The sequence below is a fragment of the Triturus cristatus genome, chromosome 4_1 (assembly GCF_964204655.1).
Source record: "Triturus cristatus chromosome 4_1, aTriCri1.1, whole genome shotgun sequence".
NCBI lineage: Eukaryota > Metazoa > Chordata > Amphibia > Caudata > Salamandridae > Triturus > Triturus cristatus.
The window spans coordinates 752,953,693-752,977,283 of NC_140585.1; the positions used below are offsets into that span (position 1 = coordinate 752,953,693).

General features: G+C 46.0%; 1 protein-coding gene across 1 annotated transcript in view; it reads right to left on the reverse strand.

Moving 5' to 3' along the window:
* Window positions 1-23,591, reverse strand: part of UTP20 (UTP20 small subunit processome component) — a 1,051,825-nt gene that overhangs the window by 94,205 nt on the left and 934,029 nt on the right. Inside the window, exons 58-60 of the mRNA XM_085653318.1 lie at window positions 22,334-22,405; window positions 20,231-20,503; window positions 5,859-5,985 (exon numbers count right to left, since the gene is read on the reverse strand). Coding sequence (XP_085509444.1) covers window positions 5,859-5,985; window positions 20,231-20,503; window positions 22,334-22,405 — 472 coding nt within the window. The remainder of the gene's footprint in view (window positions 1-5,858; window positions 5,986-20,230; window positions 20,504-22,333; window positions 22,406-23,591) is intronic.

Below are 23,591 nucleotides of genomic sequence, written 5' to 3' on the forward strand. Positions count from 1 at the left end.
CCCCTGGCAGGAAACCCTTTGTCCACACCTCCCAAGCTGGAAGGACTCCCAGCAGCAGGAGGGCAGACTTGTGTCTGTGGTGGCAGCATCCATTTTGTGGAGCTGAGGCTATGTCTGATTTTACCCGGGTTTCAGGTACCGTACATGTCGTGTCCCTCTAGAAGGGTGGAATGCTAACCCCGTCGCCAGAATTGGCGAGGGGTTAGTATTCCAATTCGTATGACACCTTACTCGACATGTTTTGATAAAGCCAAACCAAAGATAGCATTTAACCGCGAGGTTCATAATGCACTTAAGAGTATATGGTATGACGATATCTGGAAACAGTAGAAGGAAGTGGTTCCGACCACTGCAGACAGGCTCAGCTCATGCCAGAGCACCATCTCACATGGAACCAAGCACTCTGCCTTCAGGATTGTCAAGGCCTGCTGTAGGAGTGGCTGATAGGTTACCATGTGTTCCATTTAAGGTTAGGTATAGGTATACTACACCTACGTAAGAGGTGGTTACACCAACTTACCCCAGCTGAGTGATCAGCCAGTTGTGTCAAATTTGTTAGGCCAGGCCAGGGGTGGCACAATACATGCTTCAGCCCCTGGTAGGCCTTAGATACACCAATGCCCTGGGTACCTAGGGTACACTGGTACAGGGGCTCACAGGGTGATCCACTTCCAATTGGTTATGCCCCTAGGGTGCATAGTGTAAATTTAGTAGAGAGAACAGCAGGCTGGGGGTCTGATTGGCAGGCCCACAGCCTCAATATGTCAAAAACCAGTGAAGCAAAAAGCAAAAATTTGGGGTGACCATAGGATAGCAGACCCTACTCTCCTACAATATATTAAAAAGATCAAGAATAATAAGGTTGCTGGAACTGACGCCCTCCCCGGGGAAGTCTATAAAATTCTACAGGACGAATTGGTATTAAATTATGTGAACTTTTCAATTACGTCTATAGTGCAGAAGGCAGAGTCCCTAAATCGTGGAAGGACACTACGATCGTCCTTATCCTAAAGCCAGGAAAAGATCCCCTCAAAGCCGACTCATATAGGCCAGTCTCCCTGCTCAACGCTGATTATAAAATCTTCATGAGCGTTCTGGCAGGGAGACTGGTCAAGTTAGTGCCACAGTTGGTTTATATGGACCAAAAGGGATTTATCCCGGGGAGGTTTATTCAAGAACAGACCCTGCAGCTGATTGGTAGTATCGACCTGGCTGTGACACGGTCGATGCCCTTGGCTGTGGCAGCATTTGACGCAGCGAAGGCATTTGACCGTGTCTGCTGGGTCTTCCTGTGGGAGGTCTTAAAAACAGTGGGTTTAGGTCCAGTTTTTATACGGACATTGATTAATTGCTATCAGGGGGCCTCAGCGGTGATTTTACTGAACGGTATGCTGACATCAAGTTTCAGTATTACAAGGGGAACGAGCCAGGGTTGTCCCATCTCACCCTTACTTTTTGATCTATATATAGAGCCTCTCGCCCAAGCAATAAGATTGGATGAATTAATTGTACCGTTCAGTGTCCATAGGTATAGTAGCAAGCTATCCCTATATGTGGATGACTTGCTGTTGTACACAGACAATCCTGCTGAGGTCCTCCCTAAAGTAGAAGTCCGTCTCGAAGAATTTGGCTTGTATTCAGGATACCTTGCACATTCCTCTAAGACCGATGTAATGATTTGGAACGTGGACAATTAGCAGGGTAAAACAAGCACGGAATTCAGATATTTAGGAATAACAATAGTAAATAATTTAGATGACATCCCTAAGATTAATTTAAAGAGGGTGTCTAAGGAGATTGATCGCCTTTTTTAAGATGGGCAAATTTGCCTCTTACAATATACGGTAGGGTAAATTTGGTAAAAATGGTCATCCTGCCAAAATTGACCTATCTTTTTAGCACCATTCCCCTTGAGTTTCCACTTCGAGATATAAGGAAAATACAAAGTAAAATTGGAAGTTTTATCTGGTCTAATAAAACGGCCCGTCTTTCCTGGAAGAAATTAAGGCGTAAGCTTCAGAAAGGGGTCCTTGCACTTCCTGATATACTTTGGTATTCTTTTGCTTTTCAGTAAAAAAATATTCGGGCATTACTTTGCACTGCGGGGGGTTCAAATTGGGGGAAGATTTTAAATGAAATGGTCGCCTTCGAGGGAGGTGGAGAGGGCTTCCTTTATAAGTTTGGTGCGCCCAGATTTCTCAAAAAGGTCCGCCTGAAAGTTTTTAAAGCAGCTTTGAACTTGTGGTACAGGATCAGGAGCATATGGGGGATAGGCTACTACTCTGATTTTGCTCCCATTTGGGACTCACCTGGGCTACCTCTTTGTTTAGAGGATAGCCTAGCACTACCCATTAAGAAAGCCGGTATTCGGGTTTGGTCTGATCTTGTTTCAACAGATGGGAGTCATCCCTGGGAGGTATTAAGCTTGAAAATAGGAGACTCCTTCTCTAGATTTAAATATCTACAACTAGCCTCTTGGTGCACTGCAGAGAAAGCTCTCATAGGTGGGAACTGGGAAATTGAGCTTCAATGCCAGAACATACACCTTATTAAAAAGGAAATTGGGACCTGGTACAAGAAGCTGCAGGAAGCAGAAGACACAGTCCTCCACCCACAACATGTAGTCTGGAATATGTCAGCTTTGGAGAATAATGCTATAGAATTGTTTGAACCCTCTTTCCAGATGTTATATAAGGTGGTTAAACCCGCCTCGCTAAAAAAGAACCATTTCTGTGTCATTAATAGGTTATATTATACCCCCAAGAAAATAGCAATGTTTGCCCCCTCTCCTTTCCAAAATGTCCTAGATGCGATTCTGCTCTGGCTGATGACCTACACATATTTTTTTAATGTGGTGTCTTGAAAGAGTTCTGGCAGAAAGTGGAATGCGCTCTTGGTGCTATTTTTAAGGATACATTTTAATCTGAATTTACCTGTGGTAATATTTGGTGTTGATAACAACTTGACGACCCTATGGTCAACACCACAAAAAGGTCTGCTAATGTATTTGATCCTTATCACCCGGAGGGTGTCATGTAGGTTATGGAAGGATCCATTGCCTCCGCTTTATGAGAACTGGCTGAGGGCCGCTCTGGGAATGGCCCGTATGGACTTGGGACATTGGAATGACGATGGTTGTAACATCTAGTCACAGCTCTTAGTATGGGGCAAAGAAATGAGATTGATCTAATGCCCCTAAGTCCAATGATTACACCAAGTTTCATACGAAGAAGCAGAGCCTGTTTAGGCCTACAGCCAATGCAATAGCGGAAACCAGCGGTGCTTAAAATCGAAGGTCGGTTTCTTGCTTATATTTCCAGAAGCTATATTGTGAGATGAGGACAAAAAAAATTAAAAAAAAGAAGGGGCACTTATCTCATCACGTTTAAGTCCTGTCCTTATCCCAGGCATCAAAGGCACCTCTCATGTAGGACATCTGCTTCCTGGAGTCCAAGCATGGCTTGGATCATATAATGATTGGTGGGGATATCGTTCCCTAGCACACTGAGGACATTTTTTTGAATCATTGGAAAGCCAACCAAGTCGGAAGCCGAGCTCCAGATCCACATTGGAAAGCGTGAAAAGAAGGAAACTGACATTGATGTGCAGAGGTAGCACTTATGTACAGCTCTAGTCAGTTAATTCTGGGGCAGTATGTGTCAGCACAGTGCTACACAGCACCACCTAGTGGCAAAAGGGAGCAGTGCTATAAATATAAATCTGGATCCAGTCTGATACCTGGAGGGTATTCTAAGGTGAACAGTCTGCAGTTAGAGCTATCCATCAGAAACCATAGTACAGTTTTTACCCCAGGATATTTGAGCATGGATCTATGAATGTAACGTAAGAGAGGCATGTCCTGTGGGGTTTCATCTCTTTCAAAGGAAAAGAACAGCAGGTTCTATCTTCTATGCCTTAACTAAGATAGAAAATATTTCTAAATAAAGGGCCATTTGTATTTTGGAACCAGCCGCCCACTTGTTTGATGGGGATTGGCAAGCGTGGAACATGTGCAGTTAGTGCATACACGCTACCTTAGAAGTGTGAAATGGTACAAGCATAGAAAAGATGAAAGCACTGGGAAACCCTTAACCTTTTATAAGGAAAGAATGTCAATCAGGGATCAGATTAAAGGACCTTTTTAGCAGGTGCTGAAACAGAACCCACGTTAATGTATGGCAGGAGGTCATTCTAATGAGGGCACAGGAAACAGAGTCCTAATTTTGTTCCTAGATGCCAGTGGAAAGCTGTGAAGTCGAGAGTGTGAACCAGATTGTGGTCAGTGAGCGGAGAACGGCTGGCAGGAGTTGGGCAAAGCCCAGGACACGAGACAAGCTAAGCAGGGCAGAGAGGTGGGGGAGGATAGTGCTGAAATACCCCTGCGTAGGCGGCTTTCTCACCAGTGAGGGCCGCCCCGTGCTCCTGATACGTCCTCCTCCTTCTTCCCTGGTGCACTAGTAAGACTACCTGTAACCCCAAGAGGGGGCAACAAGTTTAATAAATCCAACTTTACTGCTCAGTCCAGCCTCGTAGTCACAGCTCCCCCTCCAGTGTCCAACTGCTTGCAGCACCCAGCCTGATCTATCAGGACACTTAAACTCGGGCACTGGCACACACATTGAAGCGAACGATGTGGGCAGCAGAACACAGCACAGTTGGTACTCGACGGGCGCAGGAATCGTTGGGACCCATGCAACCAGGACCAGACCACCCAGGGGAAAAAAAGAGGGGCCTGGACCATAGGGTACAGCCTCGAAACCGTCACCTAAAGGTGCAACCATCAGCGTGCTTTTGCCCCTTTCCTCAGACAGCCAAATAGGATTCACATGATGAGGGGAGGTGTGGCAGAGCTGCTCAGGATAACACAAGAGAAAATGCGATCAGGCAGAACAAGAAGGGCTCCCCAGGTACCTACAAGATATAGAAAACCCAAGTTGGGCTTATTGGGTCTCACAGACAACCCAGTGAATTGCTCTAATTCAACCCAAGACATGCCCCCCTCCAGCGCCCACTCTCACCAAATTCTGCCAAACTCTTGGTGCAGGACCCAGCTCCATTGACAATTGTGGATAAAACATCTGCATCCACAAAAAGGGAACATTTCTCAAAACTAATGCTACTGGCCCAGCAGGCCCTCTTCACGTGCATCTATCATTATAGACTTTTAAAAAAAATCTAGTGCAATGGCGAGTATCCCTCCCTTCTACAGGTTGGAAAGCCCAGAGGACAGCTCTCCACTGTTAAAGGTAGAGAGAAGTAACAGTTCACTCACCCCCGAAAACCAGCCTAATACCTACTCAGGACGAGCTTAGTGACAGTGCGAAGCAGCAGAAACAATAGTCCAACTAGATCAATACAAGGCACTCAAACCAGAGCCATATCTAGCACCAGCTAAACATCATCCCAGCAGACAGTCACTTCCCGGGATGCTCTAAGGGAATTATCAATTTAACACAACCATTTACTGTTGATTTAGAACCATCTCTCAAAGATACTCTGCATCAAAACGTTTGTATTTTTGTTATGTTCGGTAGGATAAAATAAGGGGAAGCTCACGTGATAAGAAATAGAGACTGTAAGATAAAGCAAGGATATAGAAGAGAGGCAAACTATGCAAAATGTCTTTCTTTTTCCTACATGAGTAAAGGTAAATCCATGTACGATAATATGTTTCTGGACTATAACAAATTTAGTGCTTCTGCACTAGATGCAATGAGGAAAAATAATTGTCACATGTATAACGAAATATCAGTACACGCTGTTATGGAAACAAGTTATACATTATAAAGGATGTGAACCAACCCTCATAAAATATGTAAAAAAAAAAAAAAAAGATACTCATATTACATGATACTTGCCTTGTTCTGCATACGTGCTGTTGAGCTCTCTGAAGAGGGGTGCAATGATTATTGGAAGATAGGACTTCACTCTGTCTTTTCCAAGATCTACAGCAATCGCACCAAGAAATTTGAAAATGCATTTTCTCTGAAAAAATGAACCAAATGGCATTAAGTAATAAATATGACCCTATATTTAAACAAGGAAAAAAAAACATCATATGGCGAGTCACTCTCATAAGTATATATGAATTAAATAAAGAAGGTTTATATCATTAGAATACCAAAAGTAGAGCCTGATTAGTTTTCCTAACGCACTAAACTGCTGAATTTTGCCTCCCCCTATGAAATAATTATTTAGTTCTTTTTCCATACCCAAGGAAAGATAGCTCCATGTTTGAACCTGGTAGCACCCAAGCACAGGTTCAGAAATGTAGTAAAGGTGTCTCCTCATCACTTACTCAATTGCTTTTTCTCATAGTAGGGAAGGAATATACATATTGTTTTTCCATTTTCTTGCTTAACATACAAACAGAACTACAGTTCCTGTTGAAAATACTTTTGTTTCCCATTTCTGCTTTTACTGTTTGAAGTTCCTCCTCTGCTCCCTTTTCCATTCATGGAAATACAACAGACTTGGGCTGTGGCTGGGATTCCCTGTGTGATTTAATAGAAATGTTTGGAAAACACTAAACATAGTTTAAAAACGGACTAACTTACCTTTGGCAACGCTCTTTCTAACAGCTAGTCTAACTGCAGATTCCTCACCTTGCGAATACTCCCAGGCGCCAGACTAGATACAGTGATCTATCTCAGCAGGTGGTGTTGTGCAACTGTGCTACATCGAAGCACTATCTATGCACACTGACATCAGTTTCTTTATTCACTCAGTCAGCACCGTGGGAGGCAGAGCCCAATAACTGAAAAGATATGACAATGTGCAGATCTCTAACTTGAGACCTTTTTATCGATGGAAAAAAGACCATTCCACAGAATGAGACGGTGGGAGGGTTCTGCGGTTATGTAGTGTATTCACCAAAAGATTGTTTCCGAACGCAAGTAGGAGCTGAAGCTTATTGTGTGATTAATTAAAATCTTTACAATGTCTGGATCGTATGGAATGAATACATATGATCATGAGCAGAGAAGTAGAATAAAACATTAATATGAATAAAAAAAAGCCTACAGAAACGTGGCAGGCAAGTAACTTATTCTCCAGATGGATACTTTTCTTTGCAATCTTTATTTAACCTTTTTTTCCCTAAAAACAACCTGCAAGCATTTTTAATCATATACAGCCAATATATACTGAATCAGAAGTTTAACACTTCTTATACCCCAAAGATGTATATACAGCAATGGATAGTCCCAGATGGCTAAGCATCAGCCCAGTACACAAAAAACAACAAGCAATGAACAACAATAATAAACAAATAAAACTGGACAACAAATAAGTTAGCCCCTCCCACTTCTGTTTCATTCCCATGTCATAGGTAGAATAGCACACCTCACCATCCAAACTAATTTTGTTCTGAACAGTCCAGACCCCTTCACTGAAAGTTGTTGTGGAATCTGCTAAGGTAATTTTGGTAATAAGTCTGGAGACCTAGCTTCAACCCCCAGGGATGCCCCTCAAGTCCAGCCGCAGCTCTCTAGCTTCAACTAAACCCTGGATGAGGCGAGCGGTTCCCAGATCTTATCGTAAAACTCGTATGTTTAGACGGAACCACACTATCTGACATGTCATTGAGAAGGGCCAATCTAATGGAGGGAACTAATGTGATGCTGCCCAGTTCCAAGCTGGCGAATACGTCTAACCGCAGATTATTCACCTTGTGAATAGACAACCAAGCAGTACCTACCAAGGAGGTGGGTCTGTGTAATGGCTCATACTAAAATGTCTTGCAGGACCAAATGGACAAAGAGCCCCCTACCCCCCGGCCAGGCCAGACTATCAAGTCAGTAGCGCTCCATGAAAGTATGGAGTAACGCCCAAGTCATGACCAGACAGATGTCCAGAGTAGGCACACCACTTGCCAATGCAGTGGTAGCAGCCTTGGATCTGCCTGAATGAGCCCCTAGATTCTTTAATGCTGCTTCCTGGCCAATGAGTAGCAGAAACAATGGAGTCTTTTCTTTTTCAAGGGGTTAGGTGGAGCAAAGAGGTGTGCTGAATTTTCTGACATGAAAAAAAGTCACAACTTCTGGCAGAAATGCTGCCTTGGCCCACAACACCAGTTTGTCTGGGAAAAAGGTGGTGCTTGGAGGCTGCATGGACAGAGCTTCAAGTTGAGTCACGTGACAGGCTGAAGGTATTACTACGAGAAAGACTTTTTTGTGAGTCAGGAGATATAAATAAGAGTTGTGCATAGGCTCAAAGGGGGTACTCAAAAGGATTTTGGGAACCAAATAAAGATCCCACTGCAGCATCACAAAAGGTTTGGGTGGAAACATATGAACAAGACCTTTAAGAAAATGCATCACAACAGGTGATTTAAATAAGGACTGTTGGTCTGGAAAATGCAATAAGGCCAATGGGGCCCACAAGTAACCTTTAATAGTGCTGACAGCAAGTCCTTGCTGGGCTAAAGACATAACGAAAAACATAACATCCAACAACTTTGCTTGTAATGGATCTGTAAGGTGGGAACTACACCAAGCTACAAATGAATACCAGCACCCGGTGTAAACAGATTTTGCAGCTGGATGTCTGGCTAGAATGATATTCATGATATCCATGACATTGAGAGGAGGAAAGGAGTCAGCTGTTGGTACTCAATCTCCATGCATGAAGGTGTAGGTTGTGCAGGCCTGGGTGCAGGACCATGCCATGCTGATGCGACAGAAGTTCCTCTTGAAGTGGCAACTTGATTAGAGAACAGATGCTCACGCCAAAGGGTTCCCAGTAACACACTCTCCCAGCCCAATCCGCAGCTACTAACATGGTTTGGGCCTGGTCGTTCCTGATCACCATCATTACTCAAGGCAGATGAAGTAGAGGTGGGAAAGCATACAGAAGACCTGAGCTGCACGATAGGTGGAATGAGTCTCCAAGAGAGAGATGGCTTGGGAACTTCAGCAGGTGAAAGAATTGATATTGTACATTCCAAGGACTGGGCTCCTACTGCTGCTGGAAGACGTTCTGCGACACATTCCGGTGTTAGTGCCATTTGTGATCCACTACATGTCACTAGCTGAGTTCTTGTGCCCCGGATTTCAAAGACTCAACCACGTGGTTCAATAACATGGAAATGTCCTAATGGTTCAGCCAAGGCCCATAGCCATAGAGCCTCCAGGGCACAGGACCTAGTATACCACCTCACCTCACCTCGGTGATGTTGTATGTCAGAAGCTGAAGCAGTCTTCCTTTGGTGGTTGGTATGAAGACCTTCAACGCTAAGCAAATGGCCCGCAACTCCAACAGGTTAATGTGGAGCTGGGTCTCCGCCAGAGATCACAGGCCTCTATTCTCCACCTCTCTTAGGTGGCTTCTCCATCCCAGCAGCGATGCATCTATTACCAAACATCAGCTTTGCATTGGGTAAGGAGAGAGGTCTACCACTAATCCAATTGAGGGCATGCACCCACCACTGCAGATCACGTGCAGTCACCTCTGAAACTAGGATGACTTCAGCACATTGATCAAGAACCCCCAATATGCTAAAAGATTAACCGTCGTCTACAGGTGGTCTAAAACGGACTGTGGTGAACCCGCCTTCAACAGCCAGTCTTTGAGGTAGGGGAAGACTTGTATGCAGACCTCTGAAGGTCTGCAGCAACCACCCGAGGAGCACTGGTGAAGCTGAAGGGAAACACGGGAAACTGAAAATGCTTTTGGCCCACCTTAAACTGCAGGTAACCCCTAATGGGGCGGCAGGACGGGGATATGACAATAGGTGTTATGCAGGTTCAGTGCTACCATCCAGTCTTCTTGATCCAGGGCAGCTAGAACTTAGGCCAACATGAGTATCTTGAACTTGCTCTTTTTTAGGAAGCAGTTGACAGGACGAATATCTAAAATAGGATAAAGATCTATGCCCTTTTTATGCAACAAAAATGATGTCGCTATTTCAGATGCTGGATCCCCTTCTATGGCTCCTTTGGCCACAGAATGAACAAATGGCCTTCCAAAAGCAGCTCTGGTGTGGTTGGGATATGTGCCGGGTTAGACAGAAGTGGCAGGGCGTATTCTTTCTGAACTATTTAAAACATTTATTTGCCAGATGTAATCCTCCACCACCCATGAAGGTAATCCTTATGTCTCAAACAGGGAGGCCATGTGCAGCCAAAAGTAAACTAAAGTGGCTTGGAAGCTAAAGCAGGATGGGGAGGGGACTGGGCAGTCTGCTGCCCCTGAGGGCCTGGATGTTCATGGTTGGTTCCAAGATCCAGCCTTGAAAGAACTGGGGGATCTGTTGCTGGGGTGGAGGGCCTTGGTGTTGCCTCTGTGCCAAACCTCTTTCGAAGCACTGAAAGAGGCGACATTGCTGGGGATACTGTTGCATAAGTGCAGACAGGCAGAAAGAGTCGCTGTGGCCCGGTTTGCTTTGAAGCACTCCAGTACTGAGTCTGCTTTGTCTCTGAAAAGCCACGTGCCGTCAAATGGCATATCCATAAATTATGCTGGGACGTCACACAAAAATCCTATGGATCTCATCCAAGCAGTCAGTAGTGTCGAGCCCAGAGTGGATGATGTATTTTGCAGTGTCTTGGCCATCCTGGTTGATCTGTGCTAGGTTAGAAAGAAATCTATCTGTGATTGCCAGCAAGATCCCGCTGACCATGCCCGATAGTTCATGCGAGGATCAACCAAGGAGGTAGCTGGCATTAACTAAACAAGGGGCCAAACTGGCTGAAAAAAAAACCATACGTTTCAACTACCTATCAGGAGTTGTTATATGGAAGGATTTCGGGTTTAACCTACCCGTATAAGCCTGGGCTACCAGGGGCTCAGGAATGAGATGCCATGTGAGCAAGGTAGGGTCACCGAGGGCGGGTCTAAAGTGTCTAGCCAATTGCCTATTTACTGGTAGGCAAAAACAAGGTTTGGCCTGACTGTACATCAGCATGTTGGAGAAAGGTGGAAGGGGCTCTGTGGAGGTCTGTTGAGGAAACAGAACCTCAATCAGCACTTTAGTTTTGATCCCTATACATGAAAGCTGCAAAACAACAACTTCAGTTGCACGCCGGATAACTACAGCGAAAGAGGAAGATTTTTCTGTTGACGGGTTTGGAGGAGGCCAACCCAGTGTTGGGGGAGGTGTCCAAACCACTGGCCTCTTTTAGGTCCAAGAGAAGATTGTCATTGTCATAGAGGTGGGATGCATCATCCCTGTCATCTCCATTGCCATCACCTAGACCCTGTTAACTATGTTCTGAAACAAAGCCAAAAAGATTTTGGAGTACTTAAGGGCGACACCTAGACAGTGGTAATGTTCTGTCTAAATCAGAAAGAGGCTGGAGCTGTTGTGTCAGAATAGGTATAGGATTAAACTTTGTTCAACGTCATAGCGTCTCATCTCATGTCATCTCAGAGTCAAACAAAACAACTGGATCATCCTCTAGTGAGCAGCATCTGATCTGGCATCGAATGCGCAGGAACTGAAGTGGGCCGTGGTCCCAGGTTTTAAGTCAGAATGGGCGTCGGTCCAGTAGTCGGAATTGCCTCCACAGAGGGGTCAAAAGGCACAGGCGGCATAGAGGACGAATATGCTGATGGTAACCCACCTGGAGGTCTCCTCAGATCTGAGGGGCCTAAAGGCACACCTAATGGAAGCCAGAAGGGTGGCAAAGATCTGCAACATGGCTTCTTCGAAAGCTTCTATTGGCTGTGCCAACAGACTTGGTAACTCGATTTGCATCGGGACCAGTTGTGGATTTGGTTCTTCTATAGGAGATTGAGATTATGATAAAAAAGCACCTTCACGTCAAAGTGACTTCTTGGAGTGAGAATGGCATGACTAAGAACCTCACTTCATTTCCTTGTGTTTCTTCTTGGACTTCAACTTACCTGATGACTTTAAATGTGAGGAGGATCTTTTGCGGAAATGGCTTTGGGAGTGGGTCTGATCCCCGACTTCAAGCCTTTCTGCAATGTTTGGAGACATAGAATTTGGCTGTGCAAGCCTGGATCACATTGGGGTTCATCCTGGCGCAGTCAAAAGTTCTGGAGGCTTTCGCAGACCCTAGACACCAGAGACATGCCTAATGCGGGATCGGCCACAGACATCTGTTTGTAACAATCCCTACAAGGCTTAAACCATGTAGTTGTCTTGGGGGGGGACACGTCTCAAGCAAAGTGGAAAATTAATTTTGAAATAAAAAGTTAATCAGAGACGAGGTAAAAGTTTGGGAATGAGCTCTGCATCTGAAGGTGTGGAAAAAAAGGTACTGACGTCAGCGCACAGAGGTGGTGTTTATATATGGTTTCAATGTTACTTTGAAGCGGCAGGTGGGGCTTATGATGAAGCGGAGACGGAGCTGCCCACCATCACCTGGTAGGGATATTGGTGAACTGCTGAGAAAAATCTCCAGATCCAGTCTGAAGGTTGGGGGTATTAACAAGGTGAGGAATCTGAAGTTAAGACATTTTAAACTGCTTAAGATACAGTTGTGGTTAAGAATGGCTGGAGAGACTGCAGAGGAAACACTGTTAAGGTGGGGGCAGGTAAAGTATGCAGAATATGAAACTGCTAGGAACAGTGAGGCAGAGGGTAGTGTAAGCATTATTTGAAATGCCAGAAACGGATGATCATATTTACACTGCCTGATGACATTTGTGTTCATTTTTCATTTCAGTATACTTAAGTCCTTTAGAACCAACTACTTTTGTTCACAGGACATATGCTTATTGATTTATAAAAGTCCAAATCATTTCAAACATTTGAGTTCAGTAAATTGCATGCAAGCTATTTTTTTTTACTGTTTTGTATGTATGAAGATGGCGCTCTATATAGTGCACTAAAATGAGGTACACTGTGCAGAGAGTCCAGGCGACCCTTATTGCTTTACAGGGGCTTGCTTTAACAATATCAAAGGCTCTATTATGAGGTAGCGTGGTCAAGCAGCTTTAGACTCATCAGAGGGGAGTGTTGAATATTTGTTGTACCCACAGATTCAATAAATAAGACACACTCAATGAAGAAATTCAAGACCTATGTAGAAAAATAACATGCATTTTTATAATCATTTAGACACCAAGATCTTCTGGATCAAGTACGTTTCAAGTTAGCAATTTTAGAAAATACAGCAAATACAGCTGTCAGATTTGAGGAATAAGCCTTGAACGCTGTAATGTTATCCTAAGGGAGAAACATACACTGCATAGATATACTTGCAATCAAGTTACAGGGTTGTTCTTCTGAAATTAAGATTAGTAGGGGTCAAGGTCCTTAGAACCACAACAGTTTCGGTTTACCTGCCCTGCAGTGTCCGGGTGCAGAGGTGCTGGTCACAAGGGTAGCCTTGAACGCTACTGTTGAAGTCTATGGGGAAACCTGTAACAAGAAAAATGCTACAAGTGGGGACTTGCGGAAGTCCTTTGGAACCCAAAGGGGAGGCTCGGTTCTTGAGGGTCTCTGGAGCAAGGTTACACCATTGGTAGGCTTGGACTGTGGGGCTTGGGTGCAGAGGTGTTTGACTGGCGGGTCGCTTAGTTGAAGACTCACTTTTTAGGTCGACCTGGAGATGGGGCCAAAAGAGGGCAACAGGACCACTCTCGATGAAGGCCTCAGTGATGCTTAAGTCCCACATTGGTAGTTCTGTCTTAGTGGTGTTGGTGTCCTGGCTGGACTGCTGGCGGGGCTCGGGTCCCCTAGTATTGGTGCTGGAGAGTCTAGTGTCTCGAAACACGCTGGAGAGACAAGGCTGACCCCTGGGAGCTTTAGGAACCTTCGCCTGGGCTGCTCCTATGTCGTTGGACCCGATGGTCAGCAGATCGGTGAACCAGACTTTAAGATCAGTGGCTGCAGAAAGTGGCTCCTACACTTCAAGGGAGATGCTGGCTGGTTGGCTAAGTGCTGGCAGCATTCCAAGTCTTTAGGAGGATGCACAGCTGCAGGACGAGTCGCGTCTTTGCTATATACGGGACAGCAGCAGGCAGACAGGGTTTGGTGCCAATTCCAGTGCTGGTCGACAGTTTTTTTTTTTTGTTTAAAGAGTTTCATAGAGCGCGAACTAGACGCGAGAAATCGGGTTTCAGATTGCTTTACATGAGCACCAGTTTCGTTTGAGTGGTTGAGGGAAAACCCATTTCCAGTGAGTTCTTGAGTTTTTAGGCTCTTCTTGGCCTTTTACCTGTTCTCAGTAGACGAATATGTGTTCCCCGTGTCAAGGGGCCATCTAAATACTGAATTTAGGGGTGTTAAGGAGAGTGTAAGGTTGAAGCCAATCGGCTACTTACTTCTGGGGTCACTTCACTCCCTCTATGACCACTTCCTATGGGAAGTGGGCATAAAACTGTCCCAGAGTTCCTAATTCCACCAAGAACAAGATGGCGGAACCTTACTTTCCGAGTTCATTTCAGGCAGCCAAGCCCACCTTAGGGGTGTAACTAGCCTTGGAGAGATCACACCTGCTGACTGGCTAGTTTTTCCGCCTGTGCTGGTGCCAAATGGACCTCAGGGAGGGGATGGCATTCGCAGGTCGGTGGAGAAGCGGGGGGTCACATATAAAAGGCGGCAGAGGTTTTTAAGCCTCTGGCCTGGTTATGCTAAATCTCGGGTCATCCTGCTGGGGGAGGTGTAAACACCTTCCCCGGAACAGGCATGGTTTCTGACCTCTGAGTGCACTGGCTGTTACCTGCAGGGAGTCTGAAACCTGTCTGTTGTGGCAGGCTAGTAGATATCAGTCAGTGAGCACACCAAGAGACTGGTAGGTTTTCTGAGGACACCTTTAAGGTGCCCTTTCTGTATATATCATAATAAATTCATTACTGGCATCAGTAAGGATTTATTAAGACGAGGTGGTTAGTACCAAACACAATCATTTTCAGTCCAGCCATTATGTAGCTGGGTAACTCATAATGACCAGTGCCCAGTACATATCTTTATGATGGCTGCCTGATCACTTGCAATGCCTTAGCAATGGTGCTAGACATCATAGGGGCATATCTGCTCATGTAGAAGTACTTTGACGTACGAGTTACTTACCTTCGGTAACAATGCATCTGGTAGAGACTATTCTAGCCGCAGATTCCTTCACGTAGAATTATCCCCAGACGTGAGACTGGATCCGGAATTTTTTTTGCCACAGCATCCCTGCGCGCCGGGGAAGGGGCGACATCATGCGACGCCGCCCAGGCGGCGTCTGCTTCCGTGACGTCAGCGAGGTCACATAAGACCTGCCCCGGCGCGCCTACGTCAGTTTTCTTCGGAGAACTTTTCCACACCACAATACGGAACCCCCAGATAAAAAACTGTGGGAGCATGGGAACAGTGTGCGAAGAGCAAAAAATTGGAAAGAAACGGTGACTAACAACACCACTAGAGTAGTGCCAACACCGCAGAACCCAAGGGCAGGGAAAGAAGAAAGAAGAAGAATAAGCAGAAACCTGTGCAGTCACCCTGCCAGCACATAGACAGCCTCCCATCCCTGTGCCCCGGAGGCAAAGAACATGCGAAAACGCATGACACGCGCAGTAAACCCACCCCCCCATCCTGAGCAAGGAATGGGACCAGTCCCAAGACAGACAGGGACAACAAACTTCCAAGCCACCCCAACCTAGAGGGCAACCACCCACAAGGGACAAGGGCAAGACCTGGCCAGATGACCTTTAAGCAGAGGACAGCAATGTAAGGAAGGGGAGGGAGGATAGGGATAGAAAGCGATCCCCCCAAAACCTGGAGTAGCCAGAGCAGCAGGGCAACAGAGCACCAGAACCCCATCCTCCAAAGAACCAAGGGAGAAATGAACCGCCCCAGACTGAGTCACCCGTCAAGAACAAGGAAGGCACGCACAGGACAGCCAGCCCCCCACCAGGAGGCAAGTACCGAAGACCAATCCAAGGGTTCTCGCAGAATAGGGGAGACAGGGTGGGCCGTGAAGCAATCTGCAGCTAGAATCGTCTCTACCAGATACATCGTTACCGAAGGTAAGTAACTCGTACATCTGATAGAGACTACTAGTCGCAGATTCCTTCACGCAGAATAGATACCCCAGCAATACCCACTGGGAAGGAGGGTCTGCGAAAGGACCCCACCAGCCAATGCAGAACAGAGGGCCCCACAGGGGACAAGCTCTGTGGACCAGGTAGAACCTCACCCCTGCCAGGCCAAGGAAACCCCCACAAGCAGAACCCCACCGAACCCAAGGGGATGCAGGAGGAAAAGAAGGCTGAAGAGGCCTGTACACTCACAGCAGAGGAACCAAGGGCAAGGACTGAGAGATCGAAGCACCCCACTCCCCCCCACAAGGCAACATAGCTTCTGCCCAATGCCAAGACAGGAAAGCGGAAGAAGAAGAAGCCTAGAGGGCCCAAGAAAACTAGGGAAAAGAAGGCAAACCCACTTCAGACAGAGAGCAGCCTGCCAGCCAGAACAGCGCCATCAGTCAAAGCCAGAAGCAAGAAGAACAGCCCGAGGCCCCAGGAAGGACGAGTAGGCAACACCTGGCAAGGGAGAACACAGGATCATCCCAGACCTCAGGACAGGAGGAGGAGATGCCCGGGCCACCACTACGAGTGGCCGCGCACACGACCTCAGGAAGCAAAAGCAAACCTACCTAAACGCCATGGAGAACAGGCACCCGAAGGCGACCAGAACCCTCTAGCAGAGCGCAAGCCATATAACAGCTACCACTACACTACATAGGGTACGTTAAGTCAGAACATATAGGAACCCTCCTTGGAAGAACTTCCGCAGCAGAGGAAAAAACAAAAGAGCCATGGGAAAAAAACACCCCCGCTGAAGGCTTGACAAGCAGCCCAAGCAAAGCAGAAGGCCCAATCTCAGGGCCAAGTCTGCGCAACACCTCCTGCAGAACCCACACACAATCAACACAAGGGCCATCCAGCAGCCAACAATGCCAAAGTCCCAAGGAAGGACGTAAACTGCAAGAAAACACACTGCACAGCCAAAACAGCTGGCCTAAGAAGGCCCAGAATCAACCCAACTCAGAAGTCACTGAGGAGGGAGCAGAGGAGGAGGACGACGGAGCCCTGCCAAGAGCCTTTGGATGGCGGTGTCGGCCGGGGCATGAGACAACAGGCTGCCATCAAACGGAAGGTCGATGAGTCGCTCCCGAATATTCTCAGGGAATACTCCGTCCCGAAGCCAAGCATGGCGCCGGAGAGCGACTGAGGAAGCCATGGCCCGGCCCAGCACCTCTGAGATGTCCAGAGCGGAGAATAAACGCAGCAAGCTCCCAGCCATCCAATGCATGACGCCATAAGTCCACCAGGCCAGACTCCTGGGACGCTGCAGATCCCAGAGACTCAGCCGAGTCCCAGAAACAAGAGGAGGCCCTAGCCAGCACACACAAGGTGTTAAGGGCCCGCAGAGCCGCGCTGGTTGAGGCGAACATGCTGCGTCCCCAAGAGTCCAGCCAGCAGGCCTCTCGGGACAGCGGAGTCAACAGTGGCGGCAGGGAGGGAAAAGTAGTCCACAAAAGGGGGCTGGCGGCTGAGGGGTGAAGGGAAAGGCACTTAGAGTCATGCGGCGCCGGGAGGTGCCGGTGCAGAAGATGCTGAGGCACCGGGTCCCCCGAGGCAGGACGCCTCCAAGCCCCCATCAAGGAAGAAAGGAGCGAACTTTCAAAGGGAAGTAAGATTTCCCTCCCACCAGAGCCCTGGTGGAGTACCTCCAATAGATGGTCCGCCGGAAAGTGAGCCACCGGGTCACCCATGCGCAGAATGCCCATAACCACGGACACCGCGTGAGCGAAGGCCGCACTCGCCTCCGTAGGGCCCCGCGGTGGAGAAAGCAGCTCCTCCGTGGGCGACGGCTGCAAACTAAGGCGGCCATCCCCGAGGCCAAGCGGGACGGGAAAGGGCCAGACCTGGAAGTCAGATGGAGCTTAAGAATGAGGGACCGGCCGCTCTTCCGACGAACACCTCTGCCTCAGGAAGGATGGGGAGCCGCCCTTCGACGCCGGTGAAAAAGACACCACACGGCGACCAGTCTCCGGGGAGGATGACACCAATATACAGCCTTCCTCCGGAGAAGAAGGAGCGTCCGAAGACGAATCCACTGTACGACCCCTGCGCGGAGCCATAGAGTCCGCTGCTTGAGGTAGGACATCTGCACCAGCCGGCGTCACCGGACAAGGTACCTCCAAGTCACCCTGCACCGGGGACCGGAGCGGAGACCGGACTAGAGCTGGAGCGGGGGCAGCGCCAGAGTGTCGCCGACCCAACCCCCGCCGAGGCAGCGACCTGCGTGGGGGAACGAGACGGCCCTGGGGAGTGGCACGAAGCCTTCTGCCAGCCGCGGCCCAGAATGAGGCGAAGATCGCTCGGCAACCCATGTGGCGGCGCCAGGGACGAATTAACCTCCGACGAGCCCTCCGACGAGCCAGCCGCCTGTGGGGAGGGACGAGAGGGGCCCGGAGAGGGACGAGGTGTCTTCCCTCGGCCGCAACCCGGAGCGGGACGAGGAGGGTCCACCGACCCCTGTGGCTCCACACGGTCCAGCTGCTGCTGGCGCTGTAGCGGCATCACCTCGGCCTTAGACAGGACCACCTTGTCAAAGGACCGAGAGGGGCTCGGGGATGCGACCCGAGCCCCGGTGACCTCTGTGGGAGTTTGCGGCGAGGCAGAGACGCCGTGGCCTGAAGGAGGTGCCCCAGGGAAGTCGCACCCAAACAGTACCACATCCTCCAGCCTGGATCCGAACCAGTTGGCGCCAGGGCAGAGCCACTGGTGGCGCTGCAGAGGTCCCTGCGCAGAGCGAGGGATCCGCCGACACCCCAGGAGGGGAAGGAGGAGGAGACGCCAGCGAGGCCTGCAAAGCCACCGTGTATGTCTCCATTTGGACTCTCGACGCCCCAACATCGGGAAACGGTGGATAGGACGACACGCGGGCCACATCACCCGTGGAGAGTCCATGCCCCCAGCAGGCCGGAAACTAGCCCCCGGGGACAAACTGTGACACTTACCCACTGGGGAGCGACGCTCACGTGACATCAGAGAAGGGTGAGGACGATGACCACGGCTGTATCTGAAGCCGTCCGCCGAAGCAGACCGAGGGGAGGGTGTCGACCTGGAGAGACGCGCCGAGAGAAGTTTTATCCGGCGCTCCCGCCACGACTTCGGCTTCAACTGTTGGCACGCCGTACAATCTGTGGTGCCATGACCCTCCCCCAAACACCACATACAAATGAGGTGAGTGTCCGTCGCCGACATAAGATGCCCACAAGACGTGCAAGTTTTAAAACCCGAAGGCATTAGCACACTGTTCCACCAAAAGAAATGGAAGAAAAACAGGGCCCTGACAGGCCCGTAGCAAGGATCGTAGAATGAAAAAACGTACGTAGGTGTGCCGGGGCGGGTCCTATGTGACCTCGCTGATGTCACGTACGCGGACGCCCGGGCGGAGCCGCGTTATGTCGCCACGCCCCCGGCACGCAGGTATGCTGTGGCAAAAAAGTTTCCGGATCCAGTCTCACGCCTGGGGATAATTCTACATGAAGGAATCTGCGGCTAGTAGTCTCAATCAGATATGTAGTGTGCCATGTCGTGTTTTCACAAGGGTTTTCACCCTTTCACACATCTCGCAATGGCAGGCTGCATGCAATTTGTGTGTGGGCCCCTTTAGTGTGCCATAATACATGCTGCAATTTAGTACACATGCTCTGGGTGCCAGAGGTACAATTCACTAGGGACTTACAGGGGTACTAAAGTCCTTGCCAAGTGGTGAACAATTAAGCATCTCTTTGTTTTAGGGAAAGAGCACTGGCACTGGGGTCTTGGTTAGCAGGGATAAAGTACTCATCATCGAAAAACATCAGTATCAGTGGCAAAAAGTGGGGGTGAACATCACAAAAATCAACACTTTCCTACATTGTACAAAGTATATTACATCATATTACCCCAAATGTTGATAGTGAAATGGTTTACCCATTTAGACTAAAACACAAGTGAGTAACTGCACGATGGTTACTGAGGAAATGTAAGATTCTAATTGCAAGTGAACACAGTCTGTCCGGAAACCCAGGTCCAGCTTGTTTTTCCTCATTCCCATCTTTGGACACAATTTACACTTCCTCCAATAATATACAAGCTAACAATGTGCAAAGAAGGCTGTGTGTACAAGAAAAGTAATAACACATACTTGGCAAAACAAAAACTCAAAAGCCCAACAGAGTTCAGGAAACAAGCAAGAGAGACATCTAACGGTACGTAGGAGTGGTTGGCCTTCATTCTTTTTAGATGAAGACAAATATGACATCGGGCTAACCTTTAATGTGGTTTTCGGTGAGTAAGCGGCATCCCTTTTGGCCATAAATGACAGTTTTTTCATTAACCACAACAAAGTGGCCTGTTTTATGTCTTCCTCTGCTTGCTCGCCATTCTCATCCTCCTTCTGATCTTCCCCCATTTCACTCTCATCTCCTGAGATTTCTTTATGATCTGTTTCACAGTTGATTTCTTTGTTGTCATCTAGTTTGTCTTCCATATCTGGCATCAAAAGATACACTACTTTGGACACAAATAGTAAATTCTTTATAACCTGAAAGAATGGGACAATAAGCAATGTAATAATTTATAGTGGAAACACACGATCAAGTATTTTATGCATCCTCACTAAATAAGGCCTGAAATCACTGTTTGCATCTTTAATGGGTCACTCCCTGTCCACTCTGGACTGACTCGTATCACTCCTAATTAGTACATGCATTGTAATTCATTGAAATGGGGCCTGGCTTACCTTTTCCATTCTGATGACAATGCAAGACAAGCATGACTCCTTCCTAATGTGCATTACTGGCATTTGAGGTATTGCTGCATGAAGGGAACAACGTTGAACTAATGGACCAATTCACAATATCTCTACCAACACTTGTGTGTGCCAAGGTTCAATAAAGTAAATGTCATGTTTGTACACTAAGACTGTGTCACAATAACTACTGAATCAAATTATTTATTACAACTGAATTAATTTATATTTCCTCTGGACAGCTTATTCTGGTCTTCTCCTATAATTTTGATGTTCTTGCCACTTGGGACCAAAAAAAATGTATCGATATGTGCAACCATTTTTAATCCTAAAAACATGAACCAAGAGTCACGTGTTTACCGTTTGTTTGGATACTTTAGTTGTCAAATATTTATATTTCTTTGTAGTCTAATTTGTTATCAATTCACAAAGTCATTAAACTGATTGATTCCCTTCATTGACCCATTGGGAAAACACACAGGTGAGTGCATGTGCTCATACACAAAAACTTGATTAGGGAATAAAGGGGACACATGCACCCTGGGTTACCTAAATCCATGCAGTTTTTGTGCAAACCTTTATTTTTTATAAAACACCTTGATTAGAGGAACTGGCGATTTTGGAAAAAGTTTGAAAAGTTTAAAACAGTAAAATTAATTTACATATCAAATTATGTTTTTAATTTTGCAGGCTTATCCAATTGCTTGTGAAAAAAAAATGCTTTTGAAGAAAAAGAAATGTGAATAAATTCATATGTAACAAAGTAAGGAGACGCATAACAAAACTAAAAGCAGTGGCAGAATTTTGCCAGGGAATCTCTGTCACACAAATTGTCATACATAGGCGAAGGACTTAATAGTATATAAATACATTGTAAATTATGTGCAAATAAAAATATATAATAAAACAAAAAAAAAATGATGTGCAGGACCAGGGGGTGCTGGTGTAGGTAAACAACAAACTGTTCTCTGCATTTCCCTTATCGAATGATTGTAGAATTTCATAAGTGAGAAAACTAATACATAGAATGAAATTAGCATTTGTCTTGTCTGCAGTAGTTATAATATTTTTAAGTACAAACTATTATTTGAAAAATGTTTAAAATATTTTGACTAAAATCTGCAATTATTTTTTCTTGATTATGATTTTTTAAACATGGCATGCCTCCTGAAACTGCCCAGATGGCATGCGGCTGTTTATAAACAAATAAAATATAAATAAACACATTACCAGGGATGGCAGCATTGTGATCACTGGTCACTTTTTTAATACCGATTCCAGAGAGGATTCTCAGACATTAATATATAGTTCAGACTGAAATATGCTTAAAGTACAAGCACGCCATTGCATACAATATAAGCCAGTTTTTCCACTAATAAAATATGTTTCTATAAATTAATTATTATAGTCTGAGATAAAGCGTACTGTTAAGGTATCACTTGTTTCGTCTATGAGCACTTTCAATAAAGGAAAATTAAGTATATTGCATTTTTGTTTTTTAAAGAAAGTTTGATGGCTTGATAAGAATTATGCCTCATACAAAGTTTGTTTTTTCAGAGCTTAAATCATATTCTATTTAGAAGTGGTGTCGTCCAGAACACATCGAGTAGACAGCACTCTCACCTGCTCTCCAAGTGTCTCATCGAGATATTTAGACTGCAGTTGATGGCAGAACACCATTGCAAGTTCTTTCATCTGTAAAAATAAAACAACGTGTTAGAACCAACCCAAATGTAACAGGGAAGGCTCCAGGTTGCCAATTGCTATTTTTTAAAGATCTATTTGACTTCCAAGAAGACATGTTAGCAACAACACCCTACATGTGCAGTTACCGAAGAGAATAAAGGGTGCAATCTTTAGTCTACGATATATCCTTACTTTTTACTGACAGAAGTATTTTTCTTCTTCACATCTAAGTAAGAAAAAGTACAATTTCTCCAAAGGTAAAAGAAAAATGGCGCTAAAATACCACTTTTACCGAACTAACTAAATTGTAATTTTGTTTATTTCAAATAATTGTTATTGAAATTTCAAGAAAAAACAAGAACATAGATGCAAATAAAGAAAATCACAAATTGGCATGAGTTGAAACACAGTTACGAATGTGAATGTAAATGAAATAATTAAATAAAAAGAAAGAACTACAACAGACAAGGGAGTTGCAATGAGGCTACAAATTAAGTGGCAGTTGGAATTGCGATAGGTTATTCATGGACGGTCTTAGTTTTTAACATTTTTATGCAGTTTGGTTGTAAGATCACATGGTAAAGCATATAATCGAAGACATAAAAGTTTGTATAAGATGCACTATAAGGATATCATGTTAGAACGTCCATCACCGTAATATAGGAATCATAGACACATATCCTATGTACAGTCTTAATGTCAAAACATCAGAAAACAAATAAATCTAACATATTCTCCCACATCGCAACCGCCGGCATCATGATAAAGACATAGAGAGGCTAGAGTGAGGTTTGTCTTATGTGAGACATGAGGGTTTACGATCGCGAAAGCGATCCATAGGGAGAATAACCTATTTCAGAAGTTTGTGCAGTGGTTGTAATTTTAAAAGTAAAAATTGGGGTGGAAAGATAATATAAATCACACATAAACCAAGTCAAACACCATTGCTGCTGCAGTCAATCATGTAAAGCAGCAATATTTTTAAAAGCCATACCTTTTTTGTCCAGAGTGACATGACAGTGATGGAGCGGGTGTTACTGAATCTTAATCTATGGTCTTACAAACCCCGCAATTGGTCGGATGGGCCTTAGTTAGTCAACGTGAAGAGTAACTGAGGAGCTAGCATTTAAATACATTTTCATAAATAGTGAAACCAGTAGACTACACTGGAAACGACAAGTTAAATACATTCAAA